The following is a 23,151-nucleotide window of genomic DNA, read 5'->3' as shown; positions in this document are numbered from 1 at the left end:
TAGAGTTTCAAAGATAGATTTGAGAAGTCTTCCAGAAAGAAAAGTTCAAAGAAAGAGAAACCAGGAGAACCCCTGGACTGCAGCACACCAGGCTTCCCTGTCCTTCATAGTCTCCTGGAGTTTGCTCAGACTCATGTCCATTGAATCAATGGTGCCATCCAACCATCTCATCCTCTTGTTGCCCACTTCTCTTCCTGCTGTTAATCCTTCCCAGCATCAGGGTCTTTTCCAATGAGTTGGCTCTTAGCATCAGTCCTTCCAATGAATATTCAGGGTTGATTTCCTTTAGGATTGACTGGTTGGATCTCCTTGCAGTTCAAGGGACTCTCAAGAGTCTTCTCCAGCACCACAGTTCGAAAGCATCAGTTCTTTGGTGCTCAGCCTTCTTTATGGTCCAACTCTCACTTCGGTACATGACTACTGATGGATTATGTTATCCTGCTTTTTCTGTTGTTTCCTTCTGGAACAGCTTTTTTTGGCTACTAGACTTCCTTCCTTCCTCTCCTGGTTTCTCTTTCTTTGTGCTTTTCTTCCTGGAAGACTCCTCAAATCTATCTTCAAAACTCTATATTGTTTACTTTTTAAAAAATTCCACTGTCATGATTTTCATTTCTAAGACCTTACTTTTTGCTCTATTAATGTTCCTTATTGAAACTACCTTGTTCTTGTTTCATGGCTCCAGCAGTTTTGTCTGTCTCTCAAGATATATTAATGAAAGATTTTTTTCCTCTGCATAAGCTCTATTTCCCCAAGTTGATACTTTCCTGTTTTATTTTGTCTCCATTTTCCATGTTAGAACCTTTCCATAAAAATCCAGTGATCCTTCGATTGTTCAGAGGAGCTAACATCCTAATTGAAAGCTCAAGCGATGGGAGCTATTTACCAATTTTGAACTTTACAGTAGGGCGATGGGGGCAGGGTACATTTCTTGCAAAGGTCTTTCCTCTTATCTGGTCAGTATTCCAGGGGAAAGTCTTTCAGTCTGAAAAATAAAGGCATCAGTGTCCTGAAAGCTGAGTGGGTAGTATTAGCTTTTCGCACTGAGCACTCAGATGACATGTCATTTAACTCCCCTACTTTTTGAACAGTACCAGCACACTCAACCGTGCCTTGTATAGCCCCCAATCTAGCATCCTTGTTTTACTGCAGAAAATAGATCTCCATACTTAGGTCAGAGTAGTAGTGGCATAGCATGAGAGAACAATACTTAAGGATAAAATTGCTTCTCAAATTGCTTTCACCCCAACTTCCCTTATACCACTACCCCTAGTTCCAGAGGTACCTGCTTCTGCCAGTTCCTGAGTCTTTTGGGAAATCTGCAGTGTAAACCTAGATTGCTCAGTTTCCCCACACTACTAGCTTAGGATTCAGCCTTCTTAGGTTGTTAACTCAGTTCCAAGTTTTCCATCTACTTTCCAGCTTCATAATTTTGTCCCTATTCTGCCTTTCTGGCTTTGATTCTTTAAAAGAAAAATGTAATTGACTCTAGTTTCAGTGGAGTTTTAGAGGACAAAAATGATTGCCATCACACCCCAGAAAACATTCAGTATTTCTGCTTCTCAACTCAATTATCCCCAATCTTTATATCTTTTTTAACTTCCTCAGCCCATGTTCATGACTATAAGATAGATTAAATCAGATTTGCTTCAGAGCTGCAGTTATTTTTTAGTTGTATTCTATTTGTAATATTTAAACTTTTTAATTAGAGGGTAACTGCTTTACAATGTGTTGGTTTCTGCCGCATAACAACGTGAATCAGTAGTAACTATATGTACATCCCCTCCCTCTTGCCCCTCCCTCCCATCCCGCCTCACCCCTCCAGGTTGTCACAGAGCACCAGGCTGGGCTCCCTGTGTTACAGAGTAGCTTCCCACTAGTTATCTGTTTCACACATGGTAGTGTATATATGTCAATGCTGCGTTCTCAGTTCATCCCACTCTTTCCTTCCTCCACAGAGCTGCAGCTATAAAGGCAAGAGGTCGGCTACAACACATTCCTGCAAGGACAACATTTTATCCTTAAACTTCAGCACACCTGATGGTCAAGAACAGTTGGCTACATACATTCTTTTTCTTCTGTGAGATTTGGCCTACTCACATATAAGTGGCATTTATAATGTTGGTATCATGCTTCCCTGCTTGGAGCCTGGATGGGAGTATATCAGCAATAAGTGGTACTCAGGGGTGCAGGACAGAGCAGGGGGACCCAAGGCCCCCTTCCCACAGCAAGCTTCCAGGCTGAAGCAGGCCTGAACTGGATCAGGGAGAGGATTGATACTGCTCTGTCTAGCTTTGAGTTTTGATTACTATGTGAGAATTCTCTTCTAAATATTCTATGGTTGCAACTTCTCACCCAGCGCAGGGGTTTTTACTTGGGGCCATGGACCCACTGGGTCTATGGGTAAAAAATCTGTATTTCTACATTGGATGGGAAAAAATAATGTTTAACTAAACTAACTGGAATTTAGCATTTCATTTAGTATAAAATGCTAGCACCAAACCCCAGGAGGATCATTGGTATCTGTGACTGTGTGACCAATAGAAATCACAGATATTTGTAATTTATATTAGATTCTTTGCAGATGTCTCAGAATACCATTTACCTTCATCATGATGTCAAAATTATGGTTGTTAATACATGTACCATCAGTTCTTGTAATTTAATATGCAAATAAAGCAGCATCAATACCTGATAGCTCAGTTGGTAAAGGATCTGCCTGCAATGCAGGAGACCCTGCTTCAATTCCTGGGTTGGGAAGATCTGTTGGAAAGGATGGGCTGCCCACTCCAGTATTCTTGGGCTTCCCTGGTGGCTCAGTTGGTAAAGGATCTGCCTGCAATGTGGGTGACCTGGGTTCAATCCCTGGGTTGGGGAGATCCCCTGGGGAAGGGAAAGACCACCCACTCCAGTATTCTGGCCTGGAGAATTCCATCTACTGTATAGTCTATGGGGTCACAAAGAGTTGGGCACAACCGAGCGACTTTCACTTTGATAAAATGTCAAATATCACAACATTTTTATTTTAAAAAGTATTTGTTTATGTCTTTGAAGTTGTTTCATTCTTTTCATTTGTTTTTTCTGGCCATGTCATGAGGCTTGTGGGATTTTAGTTCCCTGACCAGGGATTGAACCCAGGCCCTCAGCAGTGATAGCACAGAATTCTAACCACTTGACAGCCAGAGAATTCCCCACAACATTTTAAATATCTTGGGAATAATCTTTCAATATCATTGGCTTCTTTAATAATCTAATCTATTTTATTTTATTCATTTAAAAACATTATTCCAAGGGGATCCTGAGCTTCAGTGGAGTCTGTGACATAAAAAATCCTTGAGACCTTGATCCAGAGGAATATGAAGTCATGAGGCTGCTGAAGTGTGCATTGAGGGTGGGGAAATCTTTACCCATACTCACTAAATTCTAAAGGGCTGCAGGAGACAGAAGCCATCCAGCATGTCAGGTACGCAGGTAACCTGCTCATCACATGCAGTCTGGCCCGGTGCTGTGATGGACACTGGGGTAGAAATCATGGGGGAGAGGCCCTTGCTCAGATCCCAGGGTTGGGCATAGCTGCTGGGAGTCTCTGAATTGAGACGTACAGGACAGACAGGAGTTGGGCAGGCTGATGCCAAGAACAGACAGAGTGGTGTTCCATGCAGAGAGTGGAGCTGAGTGAAGGGCTGGAGGAGAGAGAACAAGGCTCGACAGGAACAAAGTTTTCCTGTGCCTGACTGGGGGCTTTGTGGGGGAGGCAGAATGTGGATCTTGTTTATTAAATTTGTTGTCAACCCCTACCAGAATATAGTCTGCTTAAGATCTGTCTCACTCTGCTTCCCCCAGATCTAGAATTGCTAGAATTGCACCCATGACACAGTCAGGCTCAATAAAAACAACTGAATTAGTGAGAGAACAACTAGGAGCCAGATCACAGAGGGCCTGAGAGGTTGTGTTAAGAAATTTTTGGATTTCATCTAAGAGTAAATATATCTGTTTCTGAAGTGACTGATCAAGAATAGATTTGTGATGAACTAAAGAACATTAATTTTACTCCTAAAACTACAGTAGAACTCTTAAAACTCCCTTTGAAGAGATGTTTATCCAGCTTTCAAGTTCTACCCTGCTTTATAGCAATGGGAAGATGTACCAGAAAACTGAAATTGAAAAATTTTCAGAAAGTCAAAATCCTAAAGACAGTGAAGGACTCTATAAAAGTGTATGCCAAGTGCCATGAAATGTGGTTCCTGAACTGTCAGCCTGAGAGGTCACAAGTTAAAGGTCCTTGGAACTAAATTCCCACTGTATGGAAAGTTAAGAAATATAAATTCTCAAATAAACCTGATAACAAATGCAGACAAAAAATTAGAACTGGATAGTTATTCTTAAGTTTTGCATTTGAAAATTTATCTTACTCTGTATTTTCAAGTTGAAGCAAAGATTTGTGCCTATTTCCTATTTTCAGCTATGAAAACATCTTACTGTCTAGAGCTGGAAAGAAAAGATATTATTTTAAGGCTTGCAAAATATGCTTTGTTGGCGATTCATTCCTATCCTGTGGACTTCTGGATATATACGCTGGAAATCCTTGTCAACAGGCTACTCATCATAGTATATAAACATAAAGGTTGGTTTCCGTTTAAATAACCCCAGTACCCACCATCATTTTTACTGTCATGTAGACTCCTGTTTTCTATTCTACCTACCTAACATTCCCCCCTCAAGAGATGGGAGGCCCATTCTTTGGGAATAGGGGCATCAAGGTCTTTCTGACTACTTCCTGCTGAACTGGGACAGCGAGGGGTATTGGGCCTCCCCCTCTTGCTAGTCTCAGGCCTCAGAGTCCTTATAGTGGTGTCCATCTAAGGGTGAGTGATATTTTCCATGGTCAGCTGTAGTTTTGTACCTTTGTTGAACTGGCACTGCATTTTGTAGCTTGTTGACCTGAGCAGAGACAAAACAGGTTAGACAATTGATAATGCATGGAACAATCATAAGCAGCATCAGTATGGTGTAACAAGGACTAGTAGGGGCATTAGCCAATTCCAAGTTCACATTGCCAGGATGGCTCAAATCCCTCCTTGTTCAGGGATCAGAAGATTTATCTCCTGCCTGTTTTGGAGTACAATCTCTGCCAAGCTGTGTTGGCTCTTTAGAGATATCCTGAGAAATCTTGTCCCCAGAAACCAGATTTTGGGTGTGTTCATTAGAATAGCACTCATTTGTAGTTCTGAATAGGTATTTGAGATCTCTCAGGGGCTCATGGGTGTATTGAGTGTCCTCTTCTGTTTTCTTCCATGGCTTGACTCGTGAGTAGTGAATCCAGGAGTCATGTCCTGGTACCTTGACTGCTGTGAGGGTAGAAAGTATTACAGGGTAGGGGCCCTTCCATGTGGGCTGGAGTTGAGCCTTTGGGCACCCATCTTTCCAGACTTTAATTAGGACTTGAGTCCCTGGAGCATATAGTGGTGACTCCTTAGAGTCTTTTGGGTCCTGGTTCATACCCCACAAGTGTATATCCTGTTGGAATTGCCCCATGGCCATGGTATCAGTGGAGGTTCTGAGCCTCTGGATCTAGGAAGACGTCATCAACATAAACAAAAGGTCTCCCATATAGCATCTCATAAGGACTAAGACCAACCTGTTCCTTAGGGGCAATACGGGTGTGGAGGAGAGCTATTGGTAAAGCCTTCTTCCATCCCAGGGAGGTCTCCTAGGTTATCTTTTTTATCGCTGACTTTAAGAATTGGTTGGCTCTTTCTACTTTTCCTGAAGACTGAGGCCTCCAGGCACAATGGAGATAATAAGTAATGCCCAATGCTTTAGAGACCCCTTGGGTGACCTTAGAAGTAAATGATGTCCCATTGTCACTTTGTAATGACCTGGGCAGACCAAATCTTGGAATGATTTCATGGAGTAGTTTTTTACTACCTCCTCAGCCTTCTCAGTCCAGGTGGGAAAGCCTTCAATCCATCCTGTGAATGTATCTATCATGACTAATAGGTATTTATACCCTTAAGAAACTGGCATCTGGGTGAAGTCCATCTGCCAGTCCTCTCCTGGATAGGCCCCACGTCATTGGGGCTGGGCCAGCTGGGGTCTTTGGGCTCCTTGGGGGTTGTTTAATGGGCAGGTGGGACAAGAGGAGACCACTGCCTTATAGTTGTTTGGAGGCCTGTTCCTCTGAAGGACCTTTCTAGTAATCTTTGGAGGGCCTTCTCCCCTAAATGAGTGGTAGCATGTAAGGAGTTAACCAACTTCCATTGGAGGTTCCCAGGCAGAAAAAGGAGTCCCTCCTTTTGAAACCACCCCATATGATCTTCTTGAAAGCCCTCACTCTTAGCTTTAAGAGTCTCACCTTCAGTATATGAAGGAGTTTCTGGCAAATTAGTCTGTGGAACTAGGGTGGCAACCCCTGTTAGGTCGTGGTTCTGTAACGCTGCTCTCTTAGCTGCCTGATTGGCTGCTTGGCTCCCTCATGCCACTTCCAAGCTCCCTTTTTGGTGTCTTTTACAGTGGGAGACTGAAACCTCAGTGGGCAGATGGGCTACCTCCAAGAGTCTAAGAATTTGATCACCATCTTTGGGGACCCTCAGGTGGTCAAGTGGCCCCTTTCTTTCCAAATAGCTGCATGTGCATGTAGTACCAGAAAGGCATACTTGGAGTCGGTGTAAATGGCTATTCTTTTTTCCTTTTCCCAGCTCTAAAGCTTGAGTCAGGGCTGAGCTCAGCTAATTGGACTGAAGTACCTGGTGGCAGAGGTTTAGCCTCTGTGGTCTCAAAATTGGAGACTACTGCATACCTGGCTCTCCTTTTTCCATCTAAGACAAAGCTGCTTCCATCAGTGTACCAGATTTCCTCAGGATTGGTCAGAGGATCTTCTGACAATCCCTCTCAGGGTTTTGTCCAGTGGCCCAAGGTTTCTAGACAAGAGTGAAAGGGGAGAGAGCCCTCGGGGGTAGGCAGGAGGGTGGCTGGGTTAAGAACCTCACAAGGGGATATAGTGAGGCCTGGATTTTTCATCAGCATTACTTGATATCTGAGGATTCTTTGATCAGATATCCATAAATGGCCTTCCCCATTTAGGAGTTGTTTTACTTGGTGGCTGGTAAAAATAGTTAGTTTGCCCCCAAAGGAGAGTTTTAAAGCATCTTCTATCATGATTGCAATAGCTGCAAGATTTCGAAGGCAGGAGGGCCAGCCTTGGATGGTTGGATCGAGTGTCTTGGACAATAAGCTACAGGCTGGGGCTCAGATCCCAACCTTTGACTTAACACTCCCAAGGCTATTCCTTTTTTTTTTTTCATTTATTTATATTAGTTGGAGGCTAATTACTTTACAATATTCCCTGTCTTTCATGGACATAAAGTTGGAATGCTTTTTCTGGGTCTGGTAACCTCAAGGCAGGTGCCTGAGTTAAGGCCTGTTTTAGTGTATCTGCCTTCTTTTGAGGAGTTCCCCACATTAGTGGGATTGAATCACCCCGTCCCTTTAAGCTTTCATATAAGGGCTGGGTAATTAGACCATAATTGGGTATCCAGATTCTACAATACCTAGTTAGCCCCAGGAAAGCTTGCAATTGTTTTCGAGTCGTGGGGGAGGGCAACTGGAGGATTCCTTGTACCCGATCAGAGGACAGCCTCCTGGACCCGTGTGTAATCTGAACTCCCAGGTAAGTGACCTTTGTCTCGACCATCTGTGCCTTAGCACGGGAGACTTTATATCCTCTTTCTGCCAAAAAGTTTAGACCCTGAATTGCATGTTGTTGGGCATTTTTCTCATCTGGAGAGCAGATTAGTAGGTCATCTACATATTGTAATATTTTCCCATTAGGTCCCAGGTCCAGATCTAGGAGATCCCAGCTAAGGGCCTGTCCAAACAAGTGGGGGCTATCTCTGAACCCCTGAGGTAATACTGTCCAAGTCGTCTGTTGGTGTTTTTCTCCTGGGGCCTCCCACTCAAAGGCAAAAAGATATTGGGATTCTTTAGCCAGTGGTATGCAAAAAAATGCATCTTTGAGACCCAAGACCGTGAACCACTTGGCACTGGATGGGATTTCTCCCAAGATTACATAGGGATTGGGTACTGTGGGATGGAGGGGAACTACAGCTTCATTTATGATCTGGAGATCTTGAACCATTTGCCAGGTTCCGTCCATTTTCTTTACTGAGAGGATTGGGGTGTTACATGGCGAGCTGGTGGGGACCAATAGCCCACAAGCAAGGAATTTATTTATTAAAGGCTGTGATCCCTCTCGAGCCTCTCTTTTGAGGGGATATTTTTTCTGGTTGGGAAACCGAGTGGGATCTTGGAGTGGGACCGGTTCAGCTTGGTGGGCTCGTCCAGGAATTACCTGGTCCCACACCTGGGGGTTAATTTTGTCTTCCCATAGTTTTTGGTCCCTCTCTATTGGAGAAGGTGTAATAGGTTCTTCGGTAGTAACCAGGAGCTGTAGAGTTCTAGGGGCTGAAAAGCTTCCCATCACAAGGGTGGTCCCCAGTTTAGTGAGTATGTCTCTTCCCATTAAGGGAGTAGAACACTTAGGGACCACCAGAAACTGGTGGGAAAATATTTGTCCATCCCAGCAATAAAGAAGTGCTTGGGTGAATCTTTTAGTAGTTGTTTCTCCTGTAGCACCCAAAATGGTACAGGTTTGGGAGGCGAAGTAGATCAAGAGTAGATCAAGACAGAGTAGGCAGCCCCTGTGTCAACCAAGAAATTCTCGGACCTACCTGCCACATCCAGTTGCACCCTTAGCTCCAGCCCCGTGATGGTTATCTGTGACAGGCAGGCTGGCTGGAGTGGGCCGCTTCAGTCCTCTTGAACCATTGTGAGGGAAGGCTTGGCACTTGACCTTGAGGCTCTTGGGTCCCCAGGGTAGAGTGCTGCCCAATGTCCCAGTTGATGGCATTTGTGGCAAGCCTTTCTAGGAGACTTGTCACGGTTTGGACACTTTGGCCCAATGCCCCGCCTGTCTACAGATTAGGCATTTGCCTCATGCCTTGTCCTTGAAGGACTCAGGGTTTGCCATAGGGCTGCCCTGGAGGGCAGCCAGCATCTGGGCATGGCTTGTCTCTTTCCTTCTCTCCCTTCTGGGCCTTGGCCTCCTTCTCCTGTTCTCTGTTATAAAAGGTATTGGTGGCTGTCTGGATCATCTCATCTAAAGAGGCAGCAGGGTCCTGCTGCTGTAGCTGTTGTAACTTAATTCTGATATCTGATGCACACTGGGACAGGAATTTGTCCTTTAAAATCACCTGTCCCTCCTAAGAGTCTAAGTCCAGATTGGTAAACTTTTGGAGGGCCTCTTTTAGCCTTTCCAGAAAGGCAATGGGGTTCTCATTGGGCTCCTGAATTATTGTTGAGACTGGGTACAGTCCCACAAATAATAGGCTTCTTTCTGTTTCCATGGGTGGGCTTCCTTAGGGGTGAGTCTTTCTGAAGCTTATCCTACCCAGTACTGTTGCAACCTGAAAGCCAGGCGTCCCCGGGTCAGAGTGCAGATCCCCAGGCAGGCTGAGGCATGACAGGCTCCTAGAGATCAAATCCCTGGGCAGGTTGAGGTGTGACAGCCTCCTGAGAATTGGGTCCCTGGGCAGTTCGAGGTGTGATGATCTCCTGGAACCCCTGGGACTGGCGGATCCCCCAGCAGGTTGAGGCGTGACAACCTTTCTAGGACCAGATCCCTAGGCAGGTCAAGGCATGATGACCTCCTGGGACCCCCAGACTGGAGTTTGGGCATCCCCAAGGTCTCCAGCATGACCAGTGCTAGGTAGGATTAAGGGGTTGGATATTATACAGTACTTCCCTCCCAAGGCCAGCTATTTTCTGGTTGTCCCTCCAGAAGATTGTAGAGGCAACATTGTGGGCCCGGATGGGGCTGAGGAAAGGAGCATGAAACAGGAGGGAAGGAGGCAGAGCACAACTTTTGAAAGAATGACATAGCACAAGGGCATAACGTAAACCAATTAGAATCAATTGGGTCCAAGGTGTCAAGTCAAATTCAAGTAAACCTTAATCCCCAATCTGTAAGCCAAAAGACACACCCAAAGGTAACAGGACAGCTCTAAGGCAATGTGGAAAGATGGAGGAGTGGGTGGTTCCCCAATGGCTGGGATGATCCTCCCACTCATTAGCGTATGAATTAGCCTAACCAGACCACATTCCATGACCCAGCCCTTGCCCTTGGCAAAGGCCCACACCCTAAAGCATGGCTTCTCTCTGAATCTTAACAAATCCACCTCCTACTTTTTGGTTGGGCTCCGCTTGAGTCCCGGGATAGAGCTGAAGGACAGGAGGAAAAAGCAGTGGGAAAAACGTGCCAAGGAATCCCTTTCATAGCCTGCTGGAAAATTTGCTAAATATCTGACCTAACCCTCATTTTTCTCTCAAAAGATTTACTTCTCTTTTATGGTTCTGGTTCGAGATGACGGAGTAGAAAGACATACACTCATCTTCTGTGAGAGCAACCAAAATCGCAACTAGCTGTTGAACAACTATCAATAGGAGGACACTGGAACCCACCAAAAAAAAAAAAAGCACGTCTAAAGACAAAGAAGTGGCAATAAGATGATAGGAGGGATGCAATCAAATCCCATACCTGGCGGGTAGGCAAGCCACAAACTGGAGAACAATAATAGCAAAGAAGTTCTCCCACTGTTGTGAAGGTTCTGAGCCCCGTGTCAGGCTTCCCAGCCTGGGAATCTGGCAGAGAGATTGAGAATCCCCAGGGAATCTAACCTTGAGGGCCAGTGGGATTTGATTTTAGGACTTCCACAGGACTGGGTGACACAGAGACTGCAGTCTTGGAGGGTACAAACAAAATCTTGTACGCGTCAAGACACAGCGGAAAGGTGCAGCGACCCCACAGAAAACTGATCCAGACCTGCCTGCTAGAGTTGGAGGGTCTCCTGTGGAGGTGTGGGTCAGCAGTGGCTCACCTTGGGGATAGGGGTAGCAGCAGTCCTAGAAGGTACCCCTTGGCATAAGTTCTCTTGGAGGTCATCAATAACCCTGTCATAGAGCCCACAGATGCTAGGGCTGGGTTGCTTCAGGCTAAACAACTAACAGGGAGAGAGTGCAACCTCACCCATCAGCAGATAATTGGGTCAAAGCTTTACTGAGCATGGTCCTGCCTACTAGAGCAAGACCCAGTACTCATCTCCAGTCCCTCCCATCAGGAAGTTTACACAAGCTTCTTAGCCTCATTCACCAAAGGGCACACAGAAGAAGAAAGAAGAACCACAATCTCACTGGCTAGAACCAAAACCACATTAAAGAAAGTTAATCAGGATGAAAAAGCAGAAGGTTATGTCTCAGATGAAGGGACAAGAAAAACAACTAAATGAAGTGGAGACAGGCAAGCTTCCAGAAAAAGAATTCAGAATGATGATATTGAAGTTGATTCAGGATCTTGGAAACTGAATGGAGAAGATGCAAGAAATGTTTACCAAAGACCTAGAAGAACTAAAGAACAAAGAGAGATGAAATGATTATACTAGAAGTAATCAATAGCAGAATAACTGAGGCAGAAGAATGGATAAATGACCTGGAGGACAAAATGGTGGAAATCACTGCTGCAGAAGACTATAGAAAAAAAGAATGAAATAAAATGGAGACTGTCTAAGACCCCTCTGGGACAATATTAAACTCATCAACATTCGAATTATAGGGGGTCCCAGAAGGAGAAAAAAGGATCTGAGAAAATATTTGAAGAGATAATAGCTGAAAATCCCAACATGGGAAAGGAAAGTCAACCAGGTCCATGTTGTTCTCTCCAAACATAAGAGTCCTCGGCAGGTTAAACCCTAAGAGGAACGTGCTGAGATACACGGTAATCAAAAGGACAGAAATTACTCTACATCACCTTCATGGAAGAAAGCCAAGAGGAACTAAAGAGCCTCTCCCGATGAGGTGAAAGAGGAGAGTGAAAAAGCTGGCTTAAAACTCAACATTCAAAAACCTAACATCATGGCATCTGGTCCCATCACTTCATGGCAACAGATGGGGAAACAACAGAAACAGTGACAGACTTTATTTTATTGGGCTCCAAAATTAATGCCGATGGTGACTGCAGCCATGAAATTAAAAGATGCTGGCTCCTAGGAAGAAAAGCTATGACAAACCTAGAGAGCATATTAAAAAACAGAGACATCACTTTGCCAACAGAGGTCCATCTGGTCAAAGCTATAGTTTTTCCAGTAGTCATGTATGGATGTGAGAGTTGGACCATAAAGAAGGCTGAACACCTAAGAATTGATGCTTTTGAACTGTGGTGTTAGAGAAGACTCCTGAGAGTTCTTTGGACAGCAAGGAGATCAAACCAGTCAATCCCAAAGGAAACCAGCCCTGAATATTCATTGGAAGGACTGATGCTGAAGCTGAAGCTCCAATACTTTGGCCATCTGATGCGAAGAGCTGACTCATTGGAAAAGACCCTGATGCTGAGAAAAATTGAAGGCAGGAGGAGAAGGGGATGACAGAGGATGAGATGGTTGGATGGCATCACTGACTCAATGGACATGAGTTTGAGCAAGCTCTGGGAGATTGTGAAGGACAGGGAAGCCTGGGGTGCTGCAGTCCATGGGGTCACAAAGAGTTGGACATGACTGAGAGACTGAACTAAATTGATCAAAGTGCCAGGTATTATTCTCAGCACTTTCCATACATACATTTATTTAGTCCTCATAACCACTCCATGAAAAAGGTACTGTTATCATCTCTGTTTTACCGATGAGGAAACTGGGGTACACAAAGGTTAAATAAGCTTCTTATTCATAGTTACTGACTAGAAGGTTCAAGAGGCAAGGTTCAAACCCAAGCAGGCTGGCTACAGAGCTCAGACCTGTGGCCACTAAAATATACTGCCTCTTATTCTGTTGTGTGTGTATGTCTCTGTGTATGTGTGTCTGCAGAAACTCTGCAAAGCCTGCCTTATTTAAACAGTTTTCTTTGATCACCCATTCAAGCACTGTGTACAGCAGAGGGGAGGCAGCAGCGAACAACAGGGATAAAGCTCAAAGAATATGTCTAGTTAAACAAGTATGAAGTCAGTAAGGATGCTGACCAGTTAGAAAGGGTACTAAACAAGGCAGAGCAGGCAGCCACATCCAAACCAGGATGCACAGGGAAACTTCCTGAAGGAAGTGACGTTTAAGCTAAAGCAGAGGAACAGCAGGAGTTAGCTAGGCAGGGTGGGTTGGGGGGTGGGGCTGGAGGGTGTCAGAGAAGGGGCCTAACCCAAGGTCATGAGGATGGCCAGAGTACATCCTGCCGGTTTTCTGCTAAAGCCTCACTACTCCTGGATGTCACACCCCAAAGCTGGTCGACTTGTAGCCCCCCTGGTTGAGAGGACAAGATGTGCCACAGTACTACCCACCACCCTTTTCTTCCCCAGCTAGCTGCCTGGGCCAGGGTTTTAGAGGCGCAGTTTCATGTAGGCACATCCCAGAACTAAAATTACTTCAGCAATGCCTGCAGCAAAGCTGGAGGAAACATCAGAAGACCAAAGCAAGTGGTTTTTTTTTTAACTGAATTTATGATGCAGAAAATATAATGTATTCTTTAGACATTTGTACTACCATAAATTACACATTATGGGATAATTATTAATGGTTTGAAGAGAAACAGTATAAATGAAATACAGCCAATATTATGAAAATGTAAACCATGTAAATCAAAATCATAAATAATTATTTCATTACTTAGAGGTCTTCTTAATATATATGTATGAAATTTCTTACACATACATACAATAAAAGCCCATGAAAACCATGACTCTGAAGCTAATCACTGTACAAATATGAAAATAAATCTTTAAGCTCAGTTTTATCTTCAGCAAGAGAATTGTGTGGTTTGGGCCTTATGCAAATCACATTTAGTATTAAATAATCAGATGTCACATATGTCATATAAAACAGCAAGTGGAAAAAAATAAATTATGAAAATGCACGAGGCTAAAAGTTAAGAGTGAAAAATGTTTCTATAGTCAGTGTTCTTTTCATGTTGAAACTAAAATAATAACCAGTGTGTCAGGATACATAAAAAAGAGTGTAGTGTAATTGTGATTTTAAAAGCTCTCCAAAAAAATCCAAACAAACAAAAAATAAAAGCTCTCCAAGGAATAATTGAGACAAGATGAATAGAAAGTGTAGCAAATTAAGTTCAAGTTAAAAACACTAGCTGTTTTTATTATTACCAAAAATAAACTCTAAATTTGGGAACAGCTTCATAAAATCAAATGTTGATAATAAACTTAGTTTCCTAGCAGGGCAGTGAAAGAGCTATCAGTAGCTTTTCTTTAAATAGGATCTCTAACCAGAGCTATAAGTCTAATTTGAAAGCTGTAAGTCTAATTTGAATTTTGTTGCAAAAATATTTATCCACGTTAAGATAGTTAAAGATATTTGCTTCATTTATCACAGGCACCCATGTAATCTAATCAGTTTGAGTTACTGCCCCTATAGTCCAGAAGACCAAGATAATACTTCTGTATCAAAGGTATATACTATTATATACATGTTGTAAGACACATATAGACACTTTGGGGGAAAATAAATAAAGACACAATAACATGTATACTAACACAGTTTTGTGCAACTGCATCAAACTCCTAAACTTGAACACCATATATCAACACACAGGTCTGTTAGGTCTGTTCTAACCTGGGCTCCACAGATGCCACCGAGGCAAACAGCAGTGGTCAAACTTTGATTGCACCATGGCACAAAAATAACCATCCCTCCTTGGATCAGTGTGACAGTTCCCCACCAGCAAGGTATTCTTTTTAGTAAAAAATGTAAACTTTTTTTTTTCCCCTCTGAGACCAAAAACCAGGAAACAGGAATCCATGGTAGAGTTGTTGAAGACAGAACCAACTTCCCAGTGAAAAAGAACAAATCCCAATTAGATATCACCAGTAGAGAGAAGGCACACTTTGAAAAGCTAAATGGATGTTGTGGCTATTTATAAGCTTTGTTAATATATTACCCAATTGTCATTAAAAAAAAAAAAAAAGCCTTGGAGAATTTAAGGTCTGGTCATAAAAATTGTAAATAGAGTTGTTTTAATTCTATAAGAGGGATGTTTTTAGCTTGCGTAGTACAATAAGAGCTATTATTTTTTTCAGCAGGCTACTTGGGGCCTGGACCTATGAATCACGTTAAGTTCAAGTCTCTGGTTGGGAATAACTTGGTTGGTTCTGGCAACTGAAAATTGAAACCAAAGACCATGCCTCGCTGACCTACCCTGGGGTCAGGTATTGACTCCTTTGGCTCTTGGAGACATTTCAGTGGGGAAGTTGGGGAGGCAGCACAGCTTCTAGGAGAGCAACCCCTGAGGCTGTTGGTGAGGATGAGTCCCGAGTCACCTCAAAGGACTGACTCACCTGTACCCTAACCACAATTCCTCTTCAAAAGAGATGATTTTTCAAAATGACACATAACATTTCTTTCACTGTTCATTATTTAAGGATGTGAATGCTGGCAGCCAAGGTGTTAGGGTATCTGTTATAGAAAAGAGATTATGCTCTTAAGCCATGGGGAGGTTTGAAGTTGCATATTTTCATTTGGCAAAATGATAAATAGTATATTTAAAAAACTATATATACACATATATATAGTTCACATACCATAAGATTCACCATTTAAAGTATACAATTTAGTGGATTTTAGTATATTCACAAAGTTGTGCGACATTAGCACAATATAATTCCAGAACATTCTCATCATCCCCAAGGAAACTATATACCCATTAGTAGTCACTCTCAATTATTCCCTTTTACCAGCACCTGCAGTCTCTTGCTGTTCCTTTTTTTTTTTTTTTTTTTAAGTGAAGTGGGACAACTTTCCTGGGCATTGTATTTTCAGTAGCATGTGGCTTTATACTTTTCATTAGAATTTTTAGCAGTGAATTCAAACCATGGTCTTTGTAAGTATTCTGAGATTATAAAACACCCTCTTTAATATACAAACTATTTTTGTCCCCCAAATGTTTTCTGTATATATAAAGCAATAGATTTTTCTATCTCCACTGGAACATAAAACATTGCATTTTTTTCTCAGTTAAATTCTATTCTACACAATTAAATTCTGTTCTATACAAGAAGTGAGAAAAACTGATACTTAAATATTTAAAAAGATGAACGACCAAAGTCCTTATAAACCGTGGGCCATCACACTCTCCTTCTCACTCCTCAAAGAGCTTCAGAGCTGAGAGCGCCGAGGCCTGAAAGGCCAAGCTGCTTGTTTACAGATGAGGAAATGGATCTAATGTGGGTTGGTGACAGGTTCAAGACCAGAAGGCTGTTTACAGCAAAGGTAGGATGCTAACCCCCTTTTACTAGTTTTCTGTTGGCTTGGCCAAAAAGTTTGTTTGGGGTTTCCTGTAAAGTTGAGAAAAACCTGAACGAACTTTGTGGCCAACCCAATAGTACTGAATATGGGAAGTAAATGTCATTGGTTATCTACCACATGAATCTAATTATATCAGTGAATTTCTTTTATAGCTTTGATCTGAGCATAAAAAGACTTTCTAAATTTAAGACAGGCATATGTAACCAGGGGGCCCAAATCACTCATTGAAACAGCAAAAAAGAGCTGAGGTTCTGGAGGGACCCGAGAGCACAGTTCAGATTCCCCACACTGTAACTCTCCAAGTGTCTGTAGGATGTACCACTTCATGTAAGAAGCAAGTAAGTCACGTATATTCAGTACCCTGGGAATGGAGGCTTTGTGGGCCAAGGATGTTTTGGAATTAACCATTGCAACAGTTCTTCATCTGGGTTGACTTTTTGGAACTAGTGCCACTCAGATTGGTAATGGATTTGCTGTCATCCTCATCAGTTCTTTTTTTCACTTCCCTGGAGAGAGAAAGAGAGACATACAGACAGAGAAGGAGATTATTGAGGTATAAAATAGAACCATAAACAACTCGGTAGAAATAAAACTGCACTGCTAAGTACTTGCTGTGTGCTATCCAGACAGGGTGCTAAATGCTTTGTAGGTGTTGACATTTAATCCTCACAGCTATATGACTTTATTGTGTCCCATTTTATACGTGAGAAAAAGAAGGCAAACAAAAAATGTTAAGAAATTTCCCTTAGGTCACATAGCTGAAGAAGTGGCAGAACTTGGATTGCAACCACGCAGGTGAGCTCCAGCCATCTGCATTCTGAACAGTAGGCTACACACTCATGCACGTACACAGAAACACATACCCAGGTGCATACACATATGTGCACACACTCACAGGCACACAGACTACTGTTGCTCTCTCCTGTGGTTATGCATGGTGTAGTCTGCCACACACACAGCTCATTCCTTAGGACTCTGGAACCTAGCTTCCACCCACAGCTAATGCTTAACAAAAGCAATGATGGCTTTATAACCATTTTGTAATAATAATCATGGAGATAACAGCAGATGGTTAAAATCCAAAAAATCCTTTTGTCTCTTCCTAAATTTCTTTTAGAATTAACAGAGGCAACACTGCACCAAAGATCTCCATGATCCTGTGAAAGCGCCCTAAGGAAGTCTCCTATCCCGGGGATGCTTGTGAAATACACACATTCGGAAGTCCCACCTTAGACAAGCTGAATGGAAATGTCACGTGGTGAGGAGTGTGTGACAGCTTGTCCCCAAGATGGCCCAGAGAATTCCACCTTCCCTGTCAGGGTCTGCCATTCCCCCACTAGTGGTGAATGAAGCTTGTGCTGCTCCCCTGTGCTCAGGACTGGCTCTGTGACCGCTCAGACCAATGGAAGGGCGAGGGAATGGTGTGCTGGCACTTCCACACGAGGCATGAATAAGGCCTGATCATTCTGAGCTCCCATGTAAGAGGCCGAGGGCTCCTCACTGGATAGAGAACAGCAGAGACGTCCTGGGGGCTGAGATGCCACGGGAAGGAGCACCTGGGCAACGCACAGCAGACCCCGCCACAGTCCGTGTCCATGACCGCAAACACATGAAACACCCGAGGGAGCACAGTCAAGGCCCCTCCAGCGAGATCCAGGCTCCTCTGGTAATTTCAGAAAATAAAAGCTGGGATTGTTCCAGGGGACTACATTTTGTGTGCTCTGTTCCCAGATCCTGGGAACTGGCATGTTCCCAGCACAGCAGTGCTATTTAATAGAATGTGATTCATATATGTAATTAAAACATTTTTAGCAGTCACAGTAAAAAGTGTAAAGAGAAATAGGTCAAATTAATTTCATTAATATATTTTAACAAATTTGGTATTACAACAGTACTATCACTTCAGCTTGTTACCAATAAAAATATTTGTGAGGTATTTTACAATTTTTATACTGACTTCAAAACCCAGTATTTATTTAATACACCTAGCACATCTCAGCTTGGATAACCACACTTCCAGTGGATAGTGGCCACTAAACTGGTCAGCACAGCCCCAGAAGGAGCAGATGTGCTAACCTTTGAAAACCACTGCACCATGAGTAGGAAAGAAAACAGAAACTAGTTCTTCTTGAAGACCAGTTAATAAACGATATGCTACATGTTTTCATGTAGTCCTTATTACACACAACATACACACTGTCACGTGACAGGTGAGCATCACTGTCTTCACAGATGAGGAAACAAAGACTCAGGAAAAGGAGGAGGATACACAATTTAACCCATAACACCCTATAAGGCCTGGTTCAGATTTATGACCTCCTGAACTATATTTGTATTGCTTAAACCACTAGGTTAGTAGGAATTTGATACAGTGACAAGAGAAAACTAGTACAGCTTACAAATGCAAAATCTTGACCACTGGGTCATTCAGCAAGTGTCCAACTTATGCCAGGCTCTGGGATCCTCAACCTGTGAGCTCTAAAGAGAGAGCCAGATATCTTCTAAATAAATTGTTACTAGGTCCTGAAAGCTGCTAACACACAAGCACAGTGGAGCCGACCTACTGGCAGGATAGGAATTCATTTAAAGAGGGAGGGAGGTTCCAGGTTCAGGGAACAGCTTGCATAGAGACAAAGAGGAATAAAAGAACCTGGCCATGACTGGAGGCAAAGTTTGCTGTGTCTAGAGATTATTATTCATTTGGGAATCAAGAAGAGATGCAAACAGAAAGGTAGGTGAGATCTGGCTCTGGGGGACTGATCAGTTCGGTTCAGTCGCTCAGTTGTGTACGACTCTTTGCGACCCCATGAATCGCAGCACGCCCGGCCTCCCTGTCCATCACCAGCTCCCTAAGTCTACTCAAACTTATGTCCATTGAGTCGCTGATGCCATCCAGCCATCTCATCCTCTGTCGTCCCCTTCTCCTCCTGCCCTCCTAACATCAGGGTCTTTTCAAATGAGTCAACTCTTCGCATGAGGTGGCCAAAGTACTGGAGTTTCAGCTTTAGCATCAGTCCTTCCAATGAATATTCATCCTAAATTTCCTTTAGGATGGACTGGTTGGATCTCATTGCAGTCCAAGGGACTCTCAAGAGCCTTCTCCAACACCACAGTTCAAAAGCATCAATTCTTTGGCACTCAGCTTTCTTCACAGTCCAACTCTCACATCCATACATGACCACTGGAAAAACCATAGCCTTGACCAGACGGACCTTTGTTGGCAAAGTAATGTCTCTGCTTTTTAATATGCTATCTAGGTTGGTCATAACTTTCCTTCCAAGGAGTAAGCATCTTTTAATTTCATGGCTGCAGTCACCATCTGCAGTGATTTTGGAGCCCAAAAAATTGAAGTCTGACACTGTTTCCACTGTCTCCCCATCTATTTCCGATGAGGTGATGGGACCAGATGCCATGATCTTAGTTTTCTGAATGTTAAGCTTTAAGCCAACTTTTTCACTCTCCTCTTTCACTTTCATCAAGAGGCTTTTTAGTTCCTCTTCACTCTCTGCCATAAGGGTGGTGTCATCTGCATATCTGAGGTTATTGATATTTCTCCAGGCAATCTTGATTCCAGCTTGTGCTTCCTCCAGCCCAGCGTTTCTCATGATGTACTCTGCATTTAAGTTAAATAAGCAGGGTGACAATATACAGCCTTGACGTACTCCTTTTCCTATTTGGAACCAGTCTGTTGTTCCACGTCCAGTTCTAACTGTTGCTTCCTGACCTGCATACAGGTTTCTCAAGAGGCAGGTCAGGTGGTCTGGTATTCCCATCTCCTTCAGAATTTTCCATAGTTTATTGTGATCCACACAGTCAAAAGCTTTGGCATAGTCCATAAAGCAGAAATAGCCACTTGCTAAAAGAGACTGGGTTCTTTGTTGTAGGTCAGACACCAATGTCGGGTGCAAGCAGGAGAGTATTAACTGGATTTTTATTTACAAAGATCACCCTGATTAGAGAAATATGGACAGATTGAAGAAAAAGTGCAGAGAGGTCACTGAATGATTAGGGCCCCAGAACCCCCTAGAGACAGATGATGAAGAAAGAGGAAGGAGTCAAGACTGACTCTAGGTTACTATTTTTTTTTTAATTATGATGTTAATAGTTTCCTGAAAAGGGGAGTATAGACTGAAGAACAATTTTATAGAAAACACATTCAGTTCAGTTCAGTCGCTCAGTTGTGTCCAACTCTTTGCGACCCCGTGAATCGCAGCCCACACCAGGCCTCCCTGTCCATCACCAACTCCCAGAGTTTACTCAAACCCATGTCCATCGAGTTGGTGATGCCATCCAGCCATCTTATCCTCTGCTGTCCCCTTCTCCTCCTGCCCCCAATCCCTCCCAGCATCAGGGTCTTTTCCAATGAGTCAACTCTTCGCATGAGGTGGCCAAAGTTCTGGAGTTTCAGCTTCATCATCAGACCTTCCAATGAACACCCAAGAAAACACATTAGGATTTAGCTATGTTGGGTCAGTCAGACCTATGGAATTTCCATTTGTTGGTGGGTGGAAACATGGAATTTTTAAAAAGATGGGAGTTAAAAATATAAAAATTGGAAGTCACCTTCTAGACACAGTTTTAGGAACAATGGGGATGGAAGACATTAGGCAGAGAAAGTAAGAGCAAGAGAGTGCAGAATAGAATCCTGACATAGCCAGCATTTAAAAGGCAAATCAGAGATTCAGAGTAGTGCAAAGGCCTAATTTTGCCACTTAGTATCTGTGTCACTTTAAGCAAGCTGATAAAGCATTCTAATTCTCAGTTTTCTTATCTGTACAATGGGTACAGTAAACACAGCATCTTCACAAGACAACTCACATCTCTCTCTTCTGGGAGGTCCAACAGGCCCCTATCAGCTAGGTATCATATGGCTGCCTGGTCATATTTTTCTTCTTTTTCTCTAATTTTAAATTGCACAGCCTATCTTACATACTCTGATATCTCTACAAGCCCTTCATGCTGAGCACTCATAATAATGCAGACATTATTGAACCTTGAAAGCAAGTATTAAGGGAGAAAAACAGGCTGTATTTTTCACTTGGCCTTCAGTTTCCTTAAATCTACTCAAAATGTGGGCACTCCTACTTTAAGGGAATCAGGAAAATACAATTCCAAACATCTAAAACAGGTTTAAGGCTGGGAAAACTAAATTACCTCACCCCAAACTGCCATATGCTTAACTGCATTTTAAATGAATCAGTCTTATGGACAGATTTACACCCAGTGGGCTCAGCAATGGTGCTGAACTGATATATCAGCCTGAGCTTTTTATGTGTTTCTCAAATTTCAGGCCATTGAACAATCTGATGCCTGTTGTACTTGAATCTATTGCAAAATGGTTAAAGTCTGTGGCTCTAGTGGTGGCAGACTGACTTACTGATGGACAGTAGTTGGAATGAACGTCCTGTCAGCCCTACAGGGAAACTGAATTTCTAGGAACGACTTTTCCTGGGATTGAGAGGTTTTTCAAGAAAAGGCAAAGGAATTCAGGTTGTTAACCAAACACTTATGGCCTCCCTTTAAAAACAAACACTATTTCAGACAGTGCAAATCCATAAACTTTTCTAGTTCAAGTTTTAAGACACGACATGGGGAACTATCTTATGAGATCAAGTCAAAAATTTAATGTTTTACATTATACACAACATTTTGAAGGCTGTAAAACTTTTTAAAGTAATCTTACTGGTGGAAACTAAACCATTTTCATTTAAGACTTGGTACTTTGACAAACCGTCAGATGACATGGTATAAAGCAAATTAAAGGCTCTACAGATTTGCTTTATTTATAATTTTCCTATTTAACATATTGTTAATGTAACTAACCTAGAGGTCTCAACAACAATTTAAAAAGCCCTTTGATGAGTGATTCACAAGAAGTGACCTTGTTATCAAAATGCTTCGGCACATAGCTGTTTTAAGTAAAGCTACATTGTAAACAGGGTGGTTGCTAGGCTGACTCAACACACTTATCTATGGAATCTTAGGCTGTCAGGACTAGAAAGCCTTACGGATCATTTTCTTTAGCCCCTTCCCTCATTTTACAGATTAGAAATGCTGAATTTAGTCAAGACTCCACAGCTATTCGGGGCAGATTTAAGATTGGACTTTGAGCCTCCTGACACTACACTCCTCCAGCGTGCTGGGCAGAAGCTCTCAGCCACGCAGAGTGCCTCAGCTGCAGCTTCCTTTCCTGCTCAGCTGGGGCGGAAATGTAGCACCTCCTACCTGAGGTGAAGGTGGTGCTGAGCCCTATTCTACTAAAGTTAAAATTCTTATAAAACCAGAATCTCACAAATGATCAGAAAAAGAACTACATGCCTAAAGTGGTTTTGCTTTGTCAGCAATTAAAGTTCATTGGCTGGATTTTGATAACGCTCGTTTTTTATATTTTTCTTTCTTTCTTTTTTTTTTAAAATATTTAAACTGTTAGACCAGTAAAGAATCATCTTTTCACTTGTGGCAGAAAACTAGCAGAAGAAATAAGCCTAACAGAAAACATTGTTATTTCCTAAGAATACTGCAAAGACTGAAATACAGTTAAATCCAAGTTCCTCAATGATGCAGTTTTCATTCTAATCCACATCCCAAGATGTTATTTATTATTAACACCATTGTCTAAGCTTAAAAATTACCTGGGTAATAATGTAAACAAAGTGCTTCCAACTGGCATGATATACAATTTGCTTTGTGAAATTTTCTTCCTTTACCTTGGAAAATGTCATAATAGATAGTTATAGTCATAATGGTCTCTTGTGTTTAAAATCTGGTTCCTGGAAATGATTCATACATGCCAGCTGTTAGCTTTGTG

The 23,151-nt window shown here is 42.6% G+C and overlaps 1 protein-coding gene and 1 long non-coding RNA gene across 5 annotated transcripts in view; one reads left to right on the top strand and one right to left on the bottom strand.

Annotated features, from left to right (window-relative positions):
- LOC110140083 (uncharacterized) overlaps nucleotides 1–18,588 on the top strand; it is a 32,289-nt gene extending 13,701 nt beyond the window's left edge. Inside the window, exons 2-4 of one of the 3 annotated variants that reach the window (XR_011485001.1) lie at nucleotides 1,956–3,460; nucleotides 4,460–4,621; nucleotides 17,461–18,588. This is a non-coding gene — a long non-coding RNA (uncharacterized lncRNA). Of the gene's footprint in view, nucleotides 1–1,955; nucleotides 3,461–4,459; nucleotides 13,768–17,460 lie in introns of those variants that run through there. The other 2 variants (XR_011484999.1, XR_011484998.1) reach the window with 2 other exon arrangements.
- RASEF (RAS and EF-hand domain containing) overlaps nucleotides 13,863–23,151 on the bottom strand; it is a 90,375-nt gene continuing 81,086 nt past the window's right edge. Inside the window, exons 17-18 of one of the 2 annotated variants that reach the window (XM_070459587.1) lie at nucleotides 16,704–16,849; nucleotides 13,863–15,494 (exon numbers count right to left, since the gene is read on the bottom strand). In XM_070459587.1, the coding sequence (XP_070315688.1) occupies nucleotides 16,744–16,849 (106 nt within the window). In that variant the 3' untranslated portion in view covers nucleotides 13,863–15,494; nucleotides 16,704–16,743. Of the gene's footprint in view, nucleotides 15,495–15,626; nucleotides 16,850–23,151 lie in introns of those variants that run through there. The other variant, XM_020892911.2, reaches the window with a different exon arrangement.

This window comes from Odocoileus virginianus, chromosome 31, assembly GCF_023699985.2.
Source record: "Odocoileus virginianus isolate 20LAN1187 ecotype Illinois chromosome 31, Ovbor_1.2, whole genome shotgun sequence".
Lineage (NCBI taxonomy): Eukaryota > Metazoa > Chordata > Mammalia > Artiodactyla > Cervidae > Odocoileus > Odocoileus virginianus.
Note: the sequence above shows the minus strand (reverse complement) of the source record. Positions and strands in the feature narration are given on the sequence as shown.